This window comes from Delphinapterus leucas, chromosome 15 (genome assembly GCF_059928025.1).
Source record: "Delphinapterus leucas isolate spDelLeu-1000000601 "Yukka" chromosome 15, BTC_Dleu_Yukka2, whole genome shotgun sequence".
In the NCBI taxonomy this organism is placed as follows: domain Eukaryota; kingdom Metazoa; phylum Chordata; class Mammalia; order Artiodactyla; family Monodontidae; genus Delphinapterus; species Delphinapterus leucas.
The window spans coordinates 26,452,867-26,471,963 of NC_143143.1; the positions used below are offsets into that span (position 1 = coordinate 26,452,867).

General features: G+C 37.4%; 2 protein-coding genes across 11 annotated transcripts in view; both read right to left on the reverse strand.

Annotated features, from left to right (window-relative positions):
- MRTFB (myocardin related transcription factor B) overlaps positions 1-19,097 on the reverse strand; it is a 200,553-nt gene that overhangs the window by 177,307 nt on the left and 4,149 nt on the right. For 5 of the 10 annotated variants that reach the window (XM_089896145.1, XM_089896142.1, XM_089896141.1 and 2 more), the window contains exon 1: positions 144-225. The exons of 2 other annotated variants lie outside the window; for them this stretch is intronic. In XM_089896145.1, coding sequence (XP_089752271.1) covers positions 144-197 — 54 coding nt within the window. In that variant the 5' untranslated portion in view covers positions 198-225. Of the gene's footprint in view, positions 1-143; positions 226-3,129; positions 3,220-14,693; positions 14,761-19,097 lie in introns of those variants that run through there. 3 more of the 10 variants (XM_089896135.1, XM_089896134.1, XM_022552252.3) reach the window with 3 other exon arrangements.
- Positions 1-19,097, reverse strand: part of ERCC4 (ERCC excision repair 4, endonuclease catalytic subunit) — a 184,421-nt gene that overhangs the window by 39,935 nt on the left and 125,389 nt on the right. Inside the window, exon 14 of the mRNA XM_022552226.3 lies at positions 144-14,758. The gene's annotated coding sequence lies outside the window, so the exon portion shown is untranslated. The remainder of the gene's footprint in view (positions 1-143; positions 14,759-19,097) is intronic.

Sequence of the window (19,097 nt, forward strand, 5' to 3'; positions counted from 1 at the left end):
GAATTAAAAAGACTGACCATACCAACTGCTGACAGAAATGTGGAGCAACTGGAACTCTCATGCACTGCTGGTGAGAAATGTAAAAGGACACAATAACTTGAAAAATAATTTGGCAGTTTTTAAAAAGTTAAACATACACGTACCATATGATCCAGCCATCCCACTCCTAGGTATCTGCCTAAGAGAAAAGAAAGCATATGTCCATACAAAGACTTGTATATAAACTTTCAGATCAGTTTTATTTAAAATAGTCAGTACTGGAAACACCCAAATGGCCATCAACAGTGAATAGATACATACACAAATTGTGGAATACCCATTATTTCTCAGGAATAAAAAGGGAAAAACTATTGATACACTCAACAACATGGATGAATCTCAAAATAGTTATGCTGAGTGAAAGAAGCCAGGCAAAAAAGAGTACAGAGTACATGAATGCACTTATATAAAACCCTAGAACAGGCAAACTAATCTAAGCAACCGAAAGTAGATCAGTGGCTGCATGGAGGTGGGGGCAGAGAGGCGTGAGGGTAGGATTACCAAGGGGTACAAAGAAACTTTTGCAGGTGATGTGTATTTTCATTACCCTTACTGTGGTGATGGTTTCAAGGGTATATACTTGTGTCAGAATAGATTAAATTGTACACTTTAAACACATGCCATTTATTGCAGGTCAATTATACCTCAATAAAGCTGGGGGAAAAGTAACTGCTTATATTTTACAATATCCATCTTAAACTGTCCTTTTTTATATTAGCACACTGAAAATCTTTCACTGTAGCGAAGCAATTGAGATAACTGCCTCAAACACCTTTTCTTTTGACCTTTACTCTATATAAACACAACTGTAAAAGTAAATTACTATTGGATGGAAAAGTGAACAGACTGGTCTCCCTGGATTACACAGCAGTCTGTTTACTGGCTTCAAACAAAGCCCGAATGTTTAGCTAAATTACCAGTACTGAATGCTTGGTCACTTAATTCTGAAAATATTATAACCACAACCCACCCTAGAGCAATTCATTAATTCAAATAAACATTTATTGCACATGTACTCTGTCTGGCATTGTTGTACATGGTAGATTTCAGGCAGCCCAGTCAGTACCAAATTACAAAGCCATTCTGCATCTAGCCTGGGAATGTTCTGTAAGGTTTTAGTCATTGCATTTAAATAATACAACTAAAGAATATCAATGGAAATAGGATGATTCTTCTAATATGGTCAAAGTTAAAATAATAAATGCCAGTGATAAGATGATTAAAGAACTGTACGCTGGAAGCTGAAAATTACAGAACAAAGGTATATCTTGAAACCTAAGTGAATTCAGGACAAATACTAAAAAAAAGTACTTCCATACACAGCCAGAGTGGAGCTTGTCATCTTTAAGAGGTCCTGCCAGCTTGGAAGTATAAAAAGATGTGAAAAACAGGTAGACAGACCCATAATTAATTAATTAATTAATTAATTAACTATATATAACAACTAGGCAACTTTAAGTAAATTTCCTATTAGTATCAGAGATGACATTCTACCACAGCACATTCTCTATTGTTTAGAGAATTCCATGCCTATTGGACCAAGGATGGTAATTACGTCTGATGGAAGATATAAGCTTATTTATTCATCATAAATAAAACTCAGTAAGTCCACGTCTCTTGCCACTAATATACAGGAAAATTTTACAGTTTATCAAGGGTATCCATTTGAAAACCTATACCGTCTTTTTTCCCCTCCAGTAGTACTTCTCTTCTAGGATTTTTTAATAAAAGAATCCAATGAACTCATGCAATGGACAAAAAAATCAATAATTATCCCTTGTTAGAGAAAACTGTTGATGCATTGTGCTTCAGATTCCCTTAGACATTGTTATTCCTTTCCTAAAACTTTCAGGCTGCCTTTGAACTATCATGTTTTCTGTTCTCAAAGGAACAATTTTACCAAACGATAAGCTTTTAGTGAATTTTGACTGACACAATGATTCCCTGTCACATGTTCTAAACACATCATACCCAAATTCATATCCACATTAAACACTGCTAATCTCCTAAATATTCGGTAACCACGGCATTCCAGACCACAGGTTCTGCGAGCATAGCTTGTGAATATTCTCATTCCCATAGAGAAGCAATAACCATTAAAACAAAAGACGAAAAACAAACCAGAGTATTCAGTCATTTTAACTTCTGGTTTTTGTTTTTCAGATTTGTAAAAATGAAAATGATTTTGTTTTAGGTAAAATGGTAGGAAATATGTCCAAAAAGTAGAGACATTCAACAGCTGTTAACATAAACTTCCCATTATGGAACTTTTCCATCTCTCCTCCAATATTTACTTTAATTAAAATGGTGAAATGACACCTGTTGTGGTTGGAGTTCCACTCAAGCTGAGAACCAAATCTGTGTTTCTTCACAACACCTCCACTGTCCATTAATGCCCTGTTACATTCCCTTTTGGAGGAAAGTATTGTTCCGTCACCTAACATCTACCAACAATTTATAACGTGCCAGGCACTGTGCTAACCGCTTCAGAGGCAGCATTTCCGCGAGCCCACACAACAATTCTGTGATGGAGCATTTCACAGCTTGGTAGAGTGTTAATGACCTGAAGAACCTGCCCAAGGTCACAGAGCTATTTCCCTTGACAAACAGCACAGATGAAATCTTAAACTCCTCAGCAGTGAGTCTCCCAAGCCAGGCCCCAAGCGGGAGCACACCTGTCTGAGGATGTGGACTGTTGGAACTGTGAGCACTTCGTGTTTGTTTTTTCTCAGTGTGGTTACTATTCTCTAATTCACTTTAATCGGACTGTAAGTTTTAACACGGAAGAGAAACAACGTCGTGACAGGACTAGGTGTATATGACAATTTCTCTCCCACGCTTTGTTATCGTAATCTTGTCGTCAGGCAAGGTCTCTTTTCTAAGACGACAAGACTGCCGTAGAGCTACAGGGTAGAGTAGCTAGCAGTTTGATTATTACTTCTGACCACGTGTAAAGTGGTGCTGAACATTTAAAACAATTCTGATTTAAAAACGTATCCGTGTTTTTCATATAAGTAAATAATACAGCAGAAAGTTATAAATAGGATACACGAATGAGTACTTTATCCTTCATTCCTCCCCAGGCTTGACCTTTGATTCACGACAGCCTGAACAGCGGTTGCAAATGGTGCTCCTGGAGCTCCTTTGGGGCGCCAGTCCAGCCTTCCGCTGCCCTCTGGAGATGAGCTGTTCTATGTACGAGAGTTTCATGGACAACACACTTGTAAAAGAAGTTTACAAACCACGCGCTTCCACCCTTATAGCATTTCTGCACACTATTTTGCTATCTCTGAGATGAAGAATAAAACTGACTTAAATTCAAGCGTTACGAACACAGGAGCAAGAACTGGTTGAAGACCTTCTGCATTCTCTGTCTAGTAAGAAAGACTATTCAGTGAGAGCATAATCAAGATCTATCACTACTTAAACTACAGAAACCACTGCTGAAGTACATTAGAAATGTCTGTTTACATACAGAATACGTATTTATTACTTAGAATCACTTACCAGATTCTTTACAACTGCTAGGCAACACGTTAGCCTAAATTCCACACACTTAATCAGAGGTGCATTTCAATTGTACATACTTTCCATAACCCAGGCAAATTTTTCCCTAATTAGACTAAATCTGAGTAGCAATGAAATATTTGGATTCCCCCCCCCATTATTTAATGCTCCTTTTTGAACTGTATTTATCAGTCATCAAAAAATCCAAAAATTAATGGATGGAAATAGTGCATATGTGAAAGCGATCTTGTTTTAGGTGGTGCAGTAGAAGAGTGACCCTGACAAACCCCGAGCCCAGCTGCATAAAGGATTCAGGACTCTTTCTTCAGGGCCGCTGTTCACCAACATCTGTAAGGGCTGCTGACTCCTTCTCTGACAGCTAGGCTGTGAACTTTTCTAGTTTGAATGATGCTACCTCTGAAGAATTAATTAGTAAACAATGAAGCTAAGTACCTCTTAATAAAAATCATTTCAGAATACAGAATAAGCTAAACTCTATCGGAGGCAATATTAACTATTTTTTCCCAGGAGCTGATAAGGGGTACCTCCAAAAATCAACATTCTTTAATTTCAGCTCTGTAACTGATTTCAATAGGGATACAGTTTGCTGGGGTCTGGGGTCTCAACACAGAGATTTTTCCGTACATTATTTCACTAATTTATGCAGGAGTCAAATCCATAATTTTGATCATTAAAATCTGAAATGTATTCTCTTTCCCAGTCTTTGAGCAGCTTTGGTAAAATTCAGAATGCACAAAGTCTTAGTCTATTAGATATGTGTTGAAACTCCATTTGAAAGAATAAGCATTAATCTATAAACCAAAAGAAAATTATCTGTGTTGTATTTTAAATATATACCTTCCAGTAATTTAAAAAGCTGGGATGCTATAATCTACTCAATTTGAGTTTTTAGAAATGCTCCTTTAGATTAACTTGCTAAAAGACACTTGCCTGCATTGGGGGGGTCAGGCAAATTTAGTGAAAGTTCTTCGGTGAAAATTTAAATAAATAAATAAATATGGCTCACCCCTACTGCAGGGGGGAAAGAAAGGAATCTAGAAAATAAACAAAGACACTTAAAATATACGCAATTTACTAGAATATCTTGTCATATGGCAAAGGTAGTAGGACGAGAGTGTTTAGCCCACAAAAGTAATACAATTGTATTTATGCCTTAAAATGAAGAAAAAAAGCAAAAAAACCAAAAAACCATCGTTCCCAAGTGTCAACATAATATTACTACTTTAGATAAACAAGGCCCTATTTTTCTAATATTTAAATAATAAAAATTATGCCATATCCAAGCTACCAGTGATTTGGTTTTCTTGAATATAGAGGGAAGACAAAGCTGGAAGCACACTCACCTCAAAATTAAAGGGTAAAAAACCAAAGTCAAATTCCATTTCTACACTAGTGTTCCAATGGCTATTAAGAGACAGGAATCAGGAGTCAGATTTCGAGATGCCAAGATCTGAAATCTGCAATTCATTTTATTTTTATATAAAAGATGAAACTAAATTAACATCTGCTATTCAGAATACAAAATTTAAGTCTTGACGTGAACTGAGTTCTTACTTTTAAGGTGAACTTCCAGTCTTTTCCATTCACAAATAGGACTTGATTTATTAAGTTCCCTGCTTTGTATCTCCAGAGTTGATCAAAGCACATTTTCTTAGTACAATCTGTATTGTTCCAAGTGTTTTATAAACATCTCTTGTGAGAGTTTACAGGAGTGATCTGAAATCATATCCAAGGTTTCATCCTATGAGTCAGTTATTCTTAAAAGGAAATAGAATCTGTCTTTATCACCTGTATTTCCCTATGTATCACAAATCTAATTCTAATCACAAAATTTTAAAAGAATAATTAGCAGAACTGTCAGTAGATAATTACTGACATTAAATACTCGGCAGGACAAAGAAAAAAAAAAAGGAAAAGGCATAAGTTCATTACCTGGACATGAAAATTACAGGTCTATACAATATCTGAGCTTTTGTAACAGTCCCTTAGCCACTAGGTAAGCTTGTCCACTATGTAGCCCTATACTGATAACTCCCAAATCCATATTTCCTGTCCTCACCTGAGATCCAGACTGTCCATCCAGCTGCCTGTTGAACCTGTTCTCCTGAATTCATTCACAAAGATATTTGAGCGAAGAAAACAAGACAGTCCCTGTCTTCAAAGGGCTTCTAACTGTGAAGAAAGCCAAACCAGTCTAATAATCATAAAAATATGTAACATACAAATTGTGATTAGTTCTATGTTCCAGTCTAAGTTGGTCTAAAACTGAACTCAGTTTACCCACTGCATTCCGGTCTGCCTGCTCCCTGAACTCATTCTCAGATGGAAATGTGCCATCACAGGTTACCAAAGTCACAAATGTGGGAGGCATTCCTGGCCCTCCTTTCCTTCTCAGATCTTCTTAATCTCAGTATTTCCAGAGTACATGGTTAGCTCTGCCCAGAACAACCTTCTTCCACTTCTTCTGCAAACTCCCAATGAGATGGTGGTAGACAGCTTCCAAAGATCCCAGTGCCTGGTGAAGGCACAAAACCCAAGGCCAAGAGAGCCCCTGGGATTTTAAAAACTAAAGTTGGGAAAGAGGAGCTCTTTCCTCCTCTTGGTTGGAGAGTATGACAATGGCCCCTGCCATATGCAGACGCCCGAGGGAGCAGAGACGGGAGAAAGAATCTCTGTGTTGATGAGACCAGGTCCAATCCACAAGGCCTCTGGCTTTTCCTGGTTTCTGCAGCATTTCATACCTTTTACAACCTTCTCCAGGAAACTTCCAATTAATCCCTCTTTGAACTTAAGATAGTTTGGGGAGGGTTTCTGTTACTTGTAGCCAGGATTCTGGACTAATAGCTCCTAAACACTTCCAGCCTGTGTCTTATCCAACTCTGCCACGAACACCTTAGTTCAGGTCCTCATCACCTCTCACTGGACTAGATCAACAACCTAATGGGTCTCCTGTCCCCAGTCCTGCCCTTGCATCTAGCATCCATAATACAGTAGCCAGAGGGACCGCATCACTCTCCCCTTGCTGGAGAGTGGCTCCAGCATCAATACGGGCAAAATCTAACTTCCTTAACAGGGGACACTCAGCTCTCTACAATCAATCTTCCTCTCCAGGCAAGCAACATTTCATGCTCTGACTATATGGAAATACTTGGGCTATGGCTTAGACAGACACACACACACACACACACACACACACACACCAATGCTGAACTGATTGGTAAGCAGGATATTTTCCTTTCTGAAAATGTGGAAAACCTGAAGAAATTAAAGAAAAGTGGTTTTCTTTAGGCTCACTTCTAGGCATCAAAGTCATCACACCTATGCCTACATTTGCCTACATTTTATTACACTAAGGATGCTAAATACAGCTACTGTAAGATATCTGGTCCCAGATATATTGTATACACAGTAGCAAGAAACTGAAGGAGAGAATCAATGACACTAACTAAAAGTTCTGATTGTTACCCACCTTTGTGAATTGAGCACAACACTTTGAATATACTAAAATCCACTGAGTGGTATACTTTAAATGGGTGAACTTCATGATATGTGAATTATATCTCAATAGAGCTGCTTAAGTGTCCACTCTTCAGTGAGGCATTCTCACCCAGATACAGGAGACTACTCCTTCCTGCCTTCTGTGGACCTCCACTGTCCTCTGTGGATGCTTCTAGCTTGGCATGTGAGCTCTTGTTCACATGAGGATAGGGCCATGTCTCACTCACCTCTGGATCCCCAAGCCCAATCAAGTGCTCAGTACATACAAAACACTTAAAAATGTTCACAGAATGACGCATGAATTTTGAGCTAGGCAGAACACTGAAAGACATTTTTCTAATTTAGAAAAAAGCACATTCGGTATTAGGTTAGGAAACTTGGTCTTCTCACTTTGAATTAGATGAGAGTATTTGAAAAACACGAAAGATATTTAAAACCTCTAACCCACGGTATAGTTAACAGCTGACCATTTAATTTTGCACCAAGTTTTAAAATGAGAGATGTGTAGAAATAAGGTGTGATTTTTTTAACTTACAGAAAATCTCAAACAGAGACAAGACTACATAAGCAACCAAAGAGAAATAGATAAAAAAAAAAAAAAAAAGAGAAATAGATAAGCTGGGCTTCATGAAAATTAAAAACTTCTTCAAAGAACATTTAAAAAAAAGTGAAAAGACAATTCACAGAATGGGAGGACATTTTTACAATTCATATATCTGATAAGGACATATGCGGGGGGGGGGTTCATCTAGAATATACAAGGAAATCCTATAACTCAACAATAAAAAGACAACCCAACTTTAAAAATGGGAAAAGAATTTGAATAGGTATTTCTCTAAAAAAGATATACAAGTGGACAAGAAGCACATAAAAAGATGTTCAACATCATTAGCCATTAGGGAAATGCAAATCAAAACTACGAGATACCACTTTACACCCACTGGAATGGCTACTATGAAAAACAAAACAAAACAAAAAATAACAAGTGTCGGCAAGGATGTGAAGAAACTGGAATCCTCTAACACTGCTGATCAGAACGTAAAATAGTACAGCCGCTTTGGAAAACAGTTTGGCAGTCCCTCAAAAAGTTAAATATAGAATTACCATGAGACCCAGCAATCCTACTCCTAGGTATAAATCCATGAGAAACGACAGCAGATGTCCACCCAAAAAACCTGTACATGAATGTTCACAGCAGCATTATTCATAATAGCCGAAACATGGAAACCGCCTAAGTGGCCATCAAGGGATGAATAAACAAAATGTATATCTCCGTGCCACAGAGTTATTCAGCAACAAAAAAGAATGAGTTCTGATACATGCTACAACACAGATGAACCTCAAAAACATGCTAAGTGAAAGAAGCCAGACACAAAAGTTCACACATATTTTACGATTCCATTTATATGACATACTCTAAATAAGCAAATCCATAGACACAGAAAGTAGAATGGTGGCTGCCACGGGCTAACGAGAGAGGGAAGAATGGAAAGTGACTGCTACTGGGCCTGGGGTTTCTTTTTGGGGTGATGAAAGTGTTCTGGAATTAGACAGTGGGCTCCGTGCACAACTCTGTGAATATACTAAAATCCACCGAATTCTACGCTTTAAACAGGTGACCTTTACGGTATGTGAATTACATCTCAATAGAACCGTTACCAAAAAAAATTACTGCACAAAATCATATAGTGACACCTCTGTGTAGGGGTCTGATTGAATCACTCTGCCTGCTACAGGATAACCTGTCATAAAAGAAAACAAAAAAACACACAATCTGTTCAAACGAGGAAATGATTTATTTTCCTACCACCAAATCCCTACAATGACCAACCATAACATCAAATCCAAAGTAAAAAGAGGAAAGAACGAAAGAGCACACTGCAATTCTCTGGCAGGTATGAAATGGAATTAACCAAAGACTGTACAAAGAAAAATGTTTATCAGAACCACTCACTTCCCTTTGATTACACAGATTTAAACAAGTCCAAGTCCTTTTTAACTCATGAGAAAATGTGCCAGCTTCTTTATTAGCACAGAGCAAGGAAAAACAAGCATTCTCTCCTATAACAAAATTAACATCCCACAGAAGGTCTGTTTGTACTTGGCCGTCGTGAACCTTTCATCTCAGAGCACTGCTAAATTAAACAAGCCTATGTTGTATTGAACACAATGAGCCAGATACCCCGGCAGGCTCCTAAACTTTACCAGTTAATGTTGAAGAACATTAGAAATAAAAAGGAGGGTAAGAATGATGGTGATGGTGGTAATAAAGCAGCTGTGTCTTCATTCCACCCAACGTTTCACTAATGTGCAATAATGGAAACATTCTAACACCTGTGAGACCCTTTTCTCTGTTGGTGAACACAAGAAGAGCCAGAGAGATCTGGATTCAAGTCATTGCTTTGTTTTTCTTTTAAGCATACTAGCTGAGTGCCGAAGGACAAATCTCATAACCAAGGCTTTCTATTCTCTAAAACTGGAGTGACTGTATCTAGCCTCAGAGAGTCATTAGAGAACAAAATGAGAGAATACACACAAGAGGTAGAGTTCAATGCTCTATATGTACATCCCCACCATAAATATCCTCACTGCTCTCAACTCTTCAATGCAAATACTGATTCTGGAGCTTATATCACAGTGTAAGTAATTGACATCAACCTTTCTTTTCTACCCCAAGGACATCTAAGCAACCGAAATATCCTATGAAAATTCCATATTGAATAAATTATTCCCCCTCCCATATAACTGAAAGTAAGAAAGCCATCAATAAAGTCTGTTTTAAATGTATTAAATCAGGGCACGACACAAAGCATTCATTCACCTAAGAGGTATTTAAAAGCAATGAACTGAGAGAGACACACCAAGAGAAACACTTACTATGAGAGACAAATGCCTATTTTCCAGTGCAATAATTGGTAACCTTTCTATAAAGATTGATGCAATCTGATTATAATTCCCAAGTGTCAGTAATCAGTTCTTAAGGTAAAAGAAAAAGGAAGTGGGATGGTTTCAAGCGCTCCAGAAAAGATGTAGGAGGATATCCCTTCCCACTGACAGCAATTAACGTTTGAGTGATGGCTGCTAGAACATTCAGACTGAAAAACTTTGTTACATTAGAATAGACTGAAATCTACTTAAAACAAAACTTACTGGGTTTAGCAGACACAAACATAACCCTCACCATGAACTAGGTGTCCTCTCTGAACAAACTGGAACGAAGGTAAAGCTTGCATGGACTTCCCATATTTGTCATCACAGTGCTAGAATATGCCATACTCCCATGCTGGAAGTCTACTTAAAGAGAGCATCTAGACTCTGCACCGGTAGACAGTCAGACTCCCTCCGCCCAGCTCCAGACAATGTTCCATCACACCACAACACCAGGAAAAGTTTCTAGGGTTAGCAAGGAGGGAAATGTCTCAAGGGCAATGGGACATTCGGAGGCTGGAGATAGCTATTCCTGCAGAGTTTCCCTAAGCACCACATTCATTATGGAACTTATGGCCCAAAGTTATTGTTCTCTACCCCTCTTTCCAAAACTCTCCCCTTAAGATTCAGAGTTTAATAAAACCTCTCTGGAGGCTTCCCTGGTGGCGCAGTGGTTAAGAATCCACCTGCCAATGCAGGGGACACGGGTTCAAGCCCTGGTCCGGGAAGATCCCACATGCCACAGAGCAACTAAGCCCATGCGCCACAACTACTGAGCCCACGTGCCATAACTACCGAAGCCCATGCGCCTAAAGCCCATGCGCCTAGAGCCTGTGCTCCACAAGAGAAGCCACCTCAATGAGAAGCCCGTGCACCACCACGAAGAGCAGCCCCCACTCGCCGCAACTAAAGAAAGCCCGTGCGCAGCAATGAAGACCCAACGCAGCCAAAAATAAAATATAAATAAAATAAATAAAAAATAAAACATTGATCTCACAAGTGAGAAATAATACAGTCCTCTAAAAACAACAAAACAAACAACAAAGAAACCCAAAACAAACAACAACAACAAAAACCTCTGTGAGAGACCAACTCATTACAGATACCACAGGAGTAAGGCCAGAGTGCTGGCTTTGCTAGGGAGCTGTTATCTATATCGCATATAAGCACTTAACAAGTTTTTTGCCCTCCTACTGCAGTTCAGTACTCTCACCCTGACAATGAAACAGTTTCACCTAAATATTCTACCACCACACACCCTGTATATGAAGACAGAACTTCTCCTCTTTCTAACTTTCCAATTAAATAACCACTTACACTGCCAGTCTAAACTTTAACCTTTATGCCTAAAATAGGAGGAAACTTGCAAATGCACAGAATCCAACCCATTAAATACGTAAGAATGTCTTGAAATCTGTTTAAATACAGTATAAAAATGTTTACAAATGCAGCTAAAAGGAGAAGTAAATGATAAAGTCTTAAGTTTAATTAAGACTCCAGTTTTACTACTACTAGTAATGCCTCACTGTCCAGGAGTATTTTTAGAATTGGGGTTTTAAAGCATGCAATTAAAGAAATTAACTCATCAGTGAAATGAAAGCTACAATATAAGCAAATCCCTATACTACTGCAGAAGAGAGATATAAGAACCCAGAACTTTGGGTATTTTAGAAAACGAATACAGGATCATACCGTTCACCACAATATGATATCAGAGGGTAAAGTCCAGGAAATCTAATTAATTTAGACCCTACTAACGAAGACTCAATAATTTCCTTTCAAGTCTACCTAGATTTAACTTTAGACTATTTATTAAGGAAGGAGTTGCTAAGAAAATTAAAGTACAAATAAAAATTGCTAGGGGATTATTTAATAAGTTAAATTTTTCTACATGCAATAACTGCTGCTAAAATACTGATTAAAACTAGCACATGCATTCTTTAGAATCCCATACTCTAGTGGAAACAAAATGTATGAAACAAGAGTCCTCAACATTGCTTTAATCTATTAGATAATTGTTTCATTCTCTCTGTTTATTTTGGCTGTGAAAAACTGGTTATGCGTCAGAAAAGCTTAATAGGCGGGATACTTAACAAAGATTTACACATTCTTCTTAATGGCTAGCAATCTATTTATCTACTTTTATTTTTAATAAATGCTGAATCCCAATTAAAATATAACTCAATTTCTCTCCATTATAATTTAAAATATATTTGGGGACATTTACTTCATCCTTGTCTTCAAATAACATAACTGAAAGATATTCCCATGTCTGTAATATGAAACACAAATAGCGTTCTTTAATAAGATCTAGTACCTGACCTACTTCACTTACTTTGCCCTTAACAGCAACAAGAAAAAACAGACAAAAAAGCAGATTTAAAACACAGCAGTATATGTGATTCTGCAAAGAAACGGGACAGAATCCAAATCAACAGTCCAAACAAAACATCACAAAATGTTATGGTAGCAAGTGTCACTACAATTATGCATGTCTAGATTTAGATGCATTTAAAAATCACAGACGCTAGTTTTATTCTCCAAGAAATTAAATTTCTTAATTAAAATTTAAGGCACTTCTCATTTACATCTTAATTCTAACTTAACAATGATGATATTCACCAATCATTAATTCCTTCAAAAACGATCTGAGTGTCTGCCATGTACGTGCCAAATATCACATTAGTTGCTGGATGTAAGATGGTGAATAAAACACACTTGGTCCCAGCCTCAACAATGTTAACTTGGAGTGAAAAGTAAAGCACCCACATGAAAGGCATTCTATAAGATGCATTTTATGTCAGGGAAAAAGAGGTGAATTTTAACTGGCTTTTTGTTAAGTCAAAGAACAAACAGTAGGTCAATAACAAAGTTGGTATCTGTTCCATGTGAGACCTTCCTTAGGTAACCCTTATTTGATTGAAATAAAATCTAAAACAAACATAAAATTAGATCTCACATTCATATCAGAAACTGGCAAAATCCTTTGGACAGATGAGACTCAACATCAATATTCATAGGTTTACACGTGAATACATATTCACATAACTCAGTAATACTCTGTTATCACCTAAATTTGTAAATCACATTCTGTATGCTATTCTACAATTGGTATTCATGTTTGAAAGATGTTAAGAAGTTAGTTTTTAAAGCTTCTTTAAGGTCCACTGTAAGTGAATAAAAAACAAAGGTATTACTCTCTATAAAGGAAAACTTTCAGTATCCAAGACAGTTAGTTGCCAATAATTTCAAATTATTTATAATGAGTTAATCAGGGCAATAGACCTAAAAACAAAGAACTCAACATATTTTAACATTTTCATCATATTTAAAGTCCAAGAGAGTGTCTCACTTACACATGAGAATCACAGGTATGTGCTCGATGAGGAAATTCTTTATGTAAGACTATCAAATCAAAGAGGTCTTTAAAACATATAAGGTTTACTCCAGTCAAAAACCCTGCTATCTCAAAAAAGATACTGGGGTTTCCCTGGTGGTGCAGTGGTTAAGAATCCACCTGCCAATGCAGGGTACATGGGTTCGATCCCTGGTCCGGGAAGATCTCCCATGCCGCGGAACAACTAAGCCTGTGCGCCACAACTACTGAGCCCACGTGCCACAACTACTGAAGCCCACGCGCACAGAGCCCATGCTCCGCAACAAGAAAAGCCACCACAATGAGAAGCCCGGGCATCGCAACAAAGAGTAGGCCCTGATCGCCGCAACTAGAGAAAGCCCGTGCACAGCAACGAAGACCCAATGCAGCCAAAAATAAATAAAGGAATAAAATTAAAAAGAAAAAAAAGATACCATTTTTTTCTCCTATTGGACTGGCAAGGATTAAAAAGATGAACAAAACTCAGTGTGGGTAGTTATACTTCTAAGAAGATAAATGAACATGTATACAATGATTTAAGTACAGGGTTAATCAACACACTATTATCCACTAGAAACAATCTAAATGGTCATCAAAGGAATGATTCAATAAAGTATGGTGCCTCTAAAACAATGGAATATTACATGGTCAGTAAAATGATCATATATGATTATGCATGTCTCTTAACAATTCATGTGTAGAGATATATAAAAATATTGTTGCATTTAAAAATGACCACCATATACAGTGTACACCAATTTATTTAAAGATTTGTATATAAATACTTCTATATTCATAGATAAATTTCTAAAAGGATTTTCACCAAAATATTAATATTAATGGCAGCCATTTCTGGGTGGCAGGAATTAGGTGTCATTGAGGGAGGTTTTTTTCTTACTATTATAATAAGAAAATAAACAACACATTTTCATTTATGAAAATAAAGTGTTGCAATCTCACCAAGTGGCTTCAAATCCCTTCAGCTCCCTACTTTAAAATCAAAGTTTTCACTGAATGTTGCAAGTATATGTAATCACCAAACAGCTTATGGATTTCCACCTGTGGGACCTCCCTCTCAGCACCATGCTTTAAAACAATGAGATGATGGAAATTTAAAGATTCAAGTCAAAGAAGTAAGGAAGCCAAATGACCTTATTCAAACAGCCCACATTCCTGGCATCTACCTTAAGAACCTCAGCTTCTATGAACTTAAACACTCCTAAAACAATCTCCCTCTTACACCTTAAGAAAGCAGGCTATGGAGAGGAATTTTAAAAAAATAAGAGACATTTCCTTTAAAAAAATTAAATCATAAAAAACTTACCTCAGTAAAAATATTTAATTATTTTCCTGTCTTACATTCTCTTTCTTAGCACCTTTACTGTGAACCTAGGGGGGGAAAAAGTTAAAATTACTTTTAATTGAACATCTACTCATGCCAGGCAGGGTGGTCAGAGAAAGCCTCCTGGAGCACATGAAGCCTGAGAGGAATCGGAAAGAATAAAATACAAGTTACTAAAATGGCATGACTGGGAAGGAAAATGAGCAGGTGTAAGTGGAATTAAATAACTTTTCTTAAATGGTTGGAGGACCTACACATGACTGTATCCAACCTTGCAGCAGGTGAAAAGCTGGGTTGCTAGACTTAGAACACCTGCATCTGAGTCTCAGCTCTACCACTTCCTAGCTTGTCTGATGTTGAGCAAGTCCATAAACCCATGTGCCTCGGTTTCCCCACGTGCATAATAACAGGATCCAACTCACAGGACTGCTGAGGGTTATGTGAGATAATCCACATCAGGGACTTCAAAACAGTTCCTGTAACATAATAAATGTTCAATGAACATCAATTTTCGCTTTTATTATTACATGTTCTTATATAAAATAAATCCATTTGCCTCTCACCACCTCCACCACCACCATTATTATTACTGTTACTATTATTATTGAGAAGCGGCGTAAGCCTTATCTTCAAGGGGTTTACAATGTACTGGGTGACAGATGAATTACCCAGACACATAATACGAGGCAAAAGAAAGATCAAAGTCAATTATTCATTTACTTATTTTAAAATATCTGAGTGTCTGTTCTTTGCCAGGTATTCTGTATTCTTTGGTGGACATGAGGGACATAGTTTCTCTCCTCACAGTTTCCAGTCCATCAAGGCCAAGCTATAGGACCGACAAGCTACACATGGAGACATATCGTGTTTTTTACTGGGTGCAGGGCAGCACATATCTAAACTGGTAGAATTAGGTAGCAGAACATTCTGGGTGGAAGGGATGGCATTATAGGAAACACGGGGACTTTGGGGAAAGCTAAGCAACCTCTGGTCAGGGTGCATCGGAGAGGGCAAGCAGCAGCAAGGCTAGAAAGGCAGGCAGGAGGGGCCTCAAATACGGGGCTGAGTTTGTTCTCAGTATGTTGATTATCCTGCTCCGAGTGAATCACAACTTGCTTTTAACTTCAAGTCTAGCATCATTTTTCTTCTTTTCTTTGTCTTTTAAAGGTGAGAGGGGAAAGAGGAAGAAAAAGAGCACAGCAACCTCAATCTCTGTTGCGGCTGGCAGTGATGGTGGTGGAAGCGGCACTAAGTGATGAGTCCCAAGCTCTTTTTAATTCTCCCAACATTCTTACCAAGCCAGAAATGTTCCTTTTACTGATTAGGAAACTGAGGCTCAGAGTAGTCAAACAGATCCCCAGATGTCCACAGAGCTCATAAATGCAGCCACAGAATTTAACTGTAAGCCTGACTCCCAAGGCTTTCTTTTCTTTTAGGCAAAAATGTATAAAGGATTCTGCAGAATTTAACGTCTGTTAAAAACTACTTAGAACTTCAGGGTATATAAACTTCTGTACTTACACAGAAATAAACAGCCTTCATACAAACAATCAAAACCACTTACAGGGACTTCCCTGGTGGCGCAGTGGTTAAGAATCCGCCTGCCAGTGCAGGGGACACGGGTTCGAGCCCTGGTGCGGGAAGACCCCACATGCCATGGAGCAACTAATCCCGGGTGCCACAACTACTGAGCTTGAGCTCTAGAGCCTACGAGCCACAACTACTGAGCCCACATGCTACAACTACTGAAGCCCGCATGCCTAGAGCCTGTGCTCCACAATAAGAGAAGCCACTGCAATGAGAAGCCAGCACACTGCAACAAAGAGTAGCTCCCGCTCAATGCAACTAGAGAAAGCCCGCGCACAGCAACGAAGACCCAATGCAGCTCCAAAAAAAATTAATTAATTAATTTAAAAAACAAACCTTAAAAAAAAAACCACTTAGAAAAGATAAAGGAAAAGAAGATCTCACAAAAATATATATATATACATACATGTATATGTGTGTGTATATATATACACACACACACACACACACACACACAACAAATTTAATAAGAAATGGGCAAAAGCTATATGAGAAAAACTTGAAAATGCTCCAGAAGGATTCGGGAGTAAAACCAAACAAATGAAAAAATACACAATGTTCCTGGATAGGAAAATTCAATATCCGAAAGATATCAATTCTCCCTATGTTAGTTTATAAATTTAACACGATCTCAATTTGCCTAAGTTCTTTTTCTTCTGGAACTGACAAATGATTCTAAAGTTCACATGGAAAAATAAACAAGCAAGAATTGCCAGGAAAACGAAGGGCAGCAGGCGAAACTAGTTTTACAAGGCATTAAGACATTTTATAAAACCAATAATGTGTACTTGTGCAGGAATAGAAAGACTTAATGGAATAGAACAGAAAGTCCAGAGATGCACCCCAATACATCTGGAAATTCAGAATATAATGAAGGTGTATTGTATTCTGAAACAAATGGGTAAAGATAACTGGTAGCCATATGGAAAAAGTTGAATCTATATATCACTCCTGAACACCAGAATAAATTTTAAATGGATCAAAGGTTTAAGTGTAAAAATGAAACCATAAAAGAAAAAAACACTGAAAGAAAAAAAAATGGGCCAAATCCAAATTCTTGAAGGCCTTTCCGTGACTCAAAATCCAGACACCGTAAAATATTAACTACTTAAAATTTAAAGAAAAAACTTAAAAGCCTTCTCTATACCAAAATACATGACAGCAATTTTTTTAAAAATGACAATCTTGAGGAAATTGCAACTCACATCACAAAGGGCTAATCTCTCTAATTTATAAATTCCTAGAAATTGATAAGAAAAAAGTGATCCAAAAGAAAAACGCAGAAAGGGCATGAACAGATGGTTCATAGAAAAAGAAACAGAAACAGCCTTTAAGCACGTGAAAAGATGCTCAGCCTCATTCATAATCAAAGTAATGCACATTAACACCACGAGTAACTTTTCACCTTTCAGACTGATACAAATCCAAAGGTTGGTAAACACTCTATTGGGAGAGGCTATGGAGACAGGTACTCTAGTGCATTACTTGCAGGAGTTCAAAACTGTACAACCCTGAAAGAGGGCAGCATTTATCAAAATTATAAATGCATTGCTCACTGACCCAGTAATCCCACTTCTGGAAAGATATCCCACAGATACACTTCACATATACGAAATGATATGTACACAAGTTTATTCACCACAGGCTGTGACTGGAAGAGACTGGAAAACACTCAAGTATCCATCATTTATTGGGATACTTCATCATTTATTGGGGCTACTTAATAAACTCTGGCACAGGCCACACAATGGTATATTCTGCATATGTTAAATAAATGTTTTCTATATACTAATGTAGAAAGATACTAAAGGTATACTAACTGAAAAAAAAAAACAGGGTCAGAATAATTTACATTTTATATAAAAAGGAGGGGATATATAGAGTATACTGGTATCTGCTTGTATCTACACAAAGAAACAGTAGACATCTATAGGAAACAAATAGAAAAAATTATCTGTGGCCAAAGGGAGCATATTAGACCAAGACAGAGTTGGAAATTAGACTCCTCAGAATACTCCATTTTAGTTTTTGAACCACATGAACATTTTATATATACAAAAAGAATTTTAAAGTGTTAAAAGTATAACTCACAGGACGAAGAGAAAGAGAACTACTTATCACCTAGAGTCAAAATCCAACACGCATTAAAATAGAATTTTTTCCTAAATTAGGAGTTTGGGATTAACAGATACACACTACTGTATATAAAAAAGATAAACAACAAGGACCTACTTACTGTATAGCACAGGGAACCATATTCAATACCTTGTATAACCTATAATGGAAAAGAATCCGAAAAAGAATATATATATGTGTACATATGTATATATGTATGTATGTATAACTGAATCACTTTGCTGTACACCTGAAACTAACACATTGTAAATCAACTATACTTCAATTTAAAAAGTAATAGTAAATAAAAATGAAAGAATTTTTCTCTGAAATTAGATATTAACAAGCAAGATTAGTGTGGCCATCACTAAAAATCATACAAGACAATCTGATTTTTTTTCTTTAATCAAGCTAAAGCACAAGATTATAATAATCTATAAAACCGCTATTTGGGGGGCAAGGAATCAGAAGAGAGAATAGGAGAGCGCAACGAGGATGCTTTAGCCTAATGCTTCTCAAAGTATGGTCCCTGGACCAGCAGCATCAGCATTACCTGAGAACCTGTTAAAAATGCAAATTCTCAAGCCCCAGCCCAGACCTACTGAACCAGAAACTCTGGGAGTGGTAGGGAGTAATTCTGGTAATACACACTCAACTTTGAGAGCCAGTGATCTGGTCCAATGC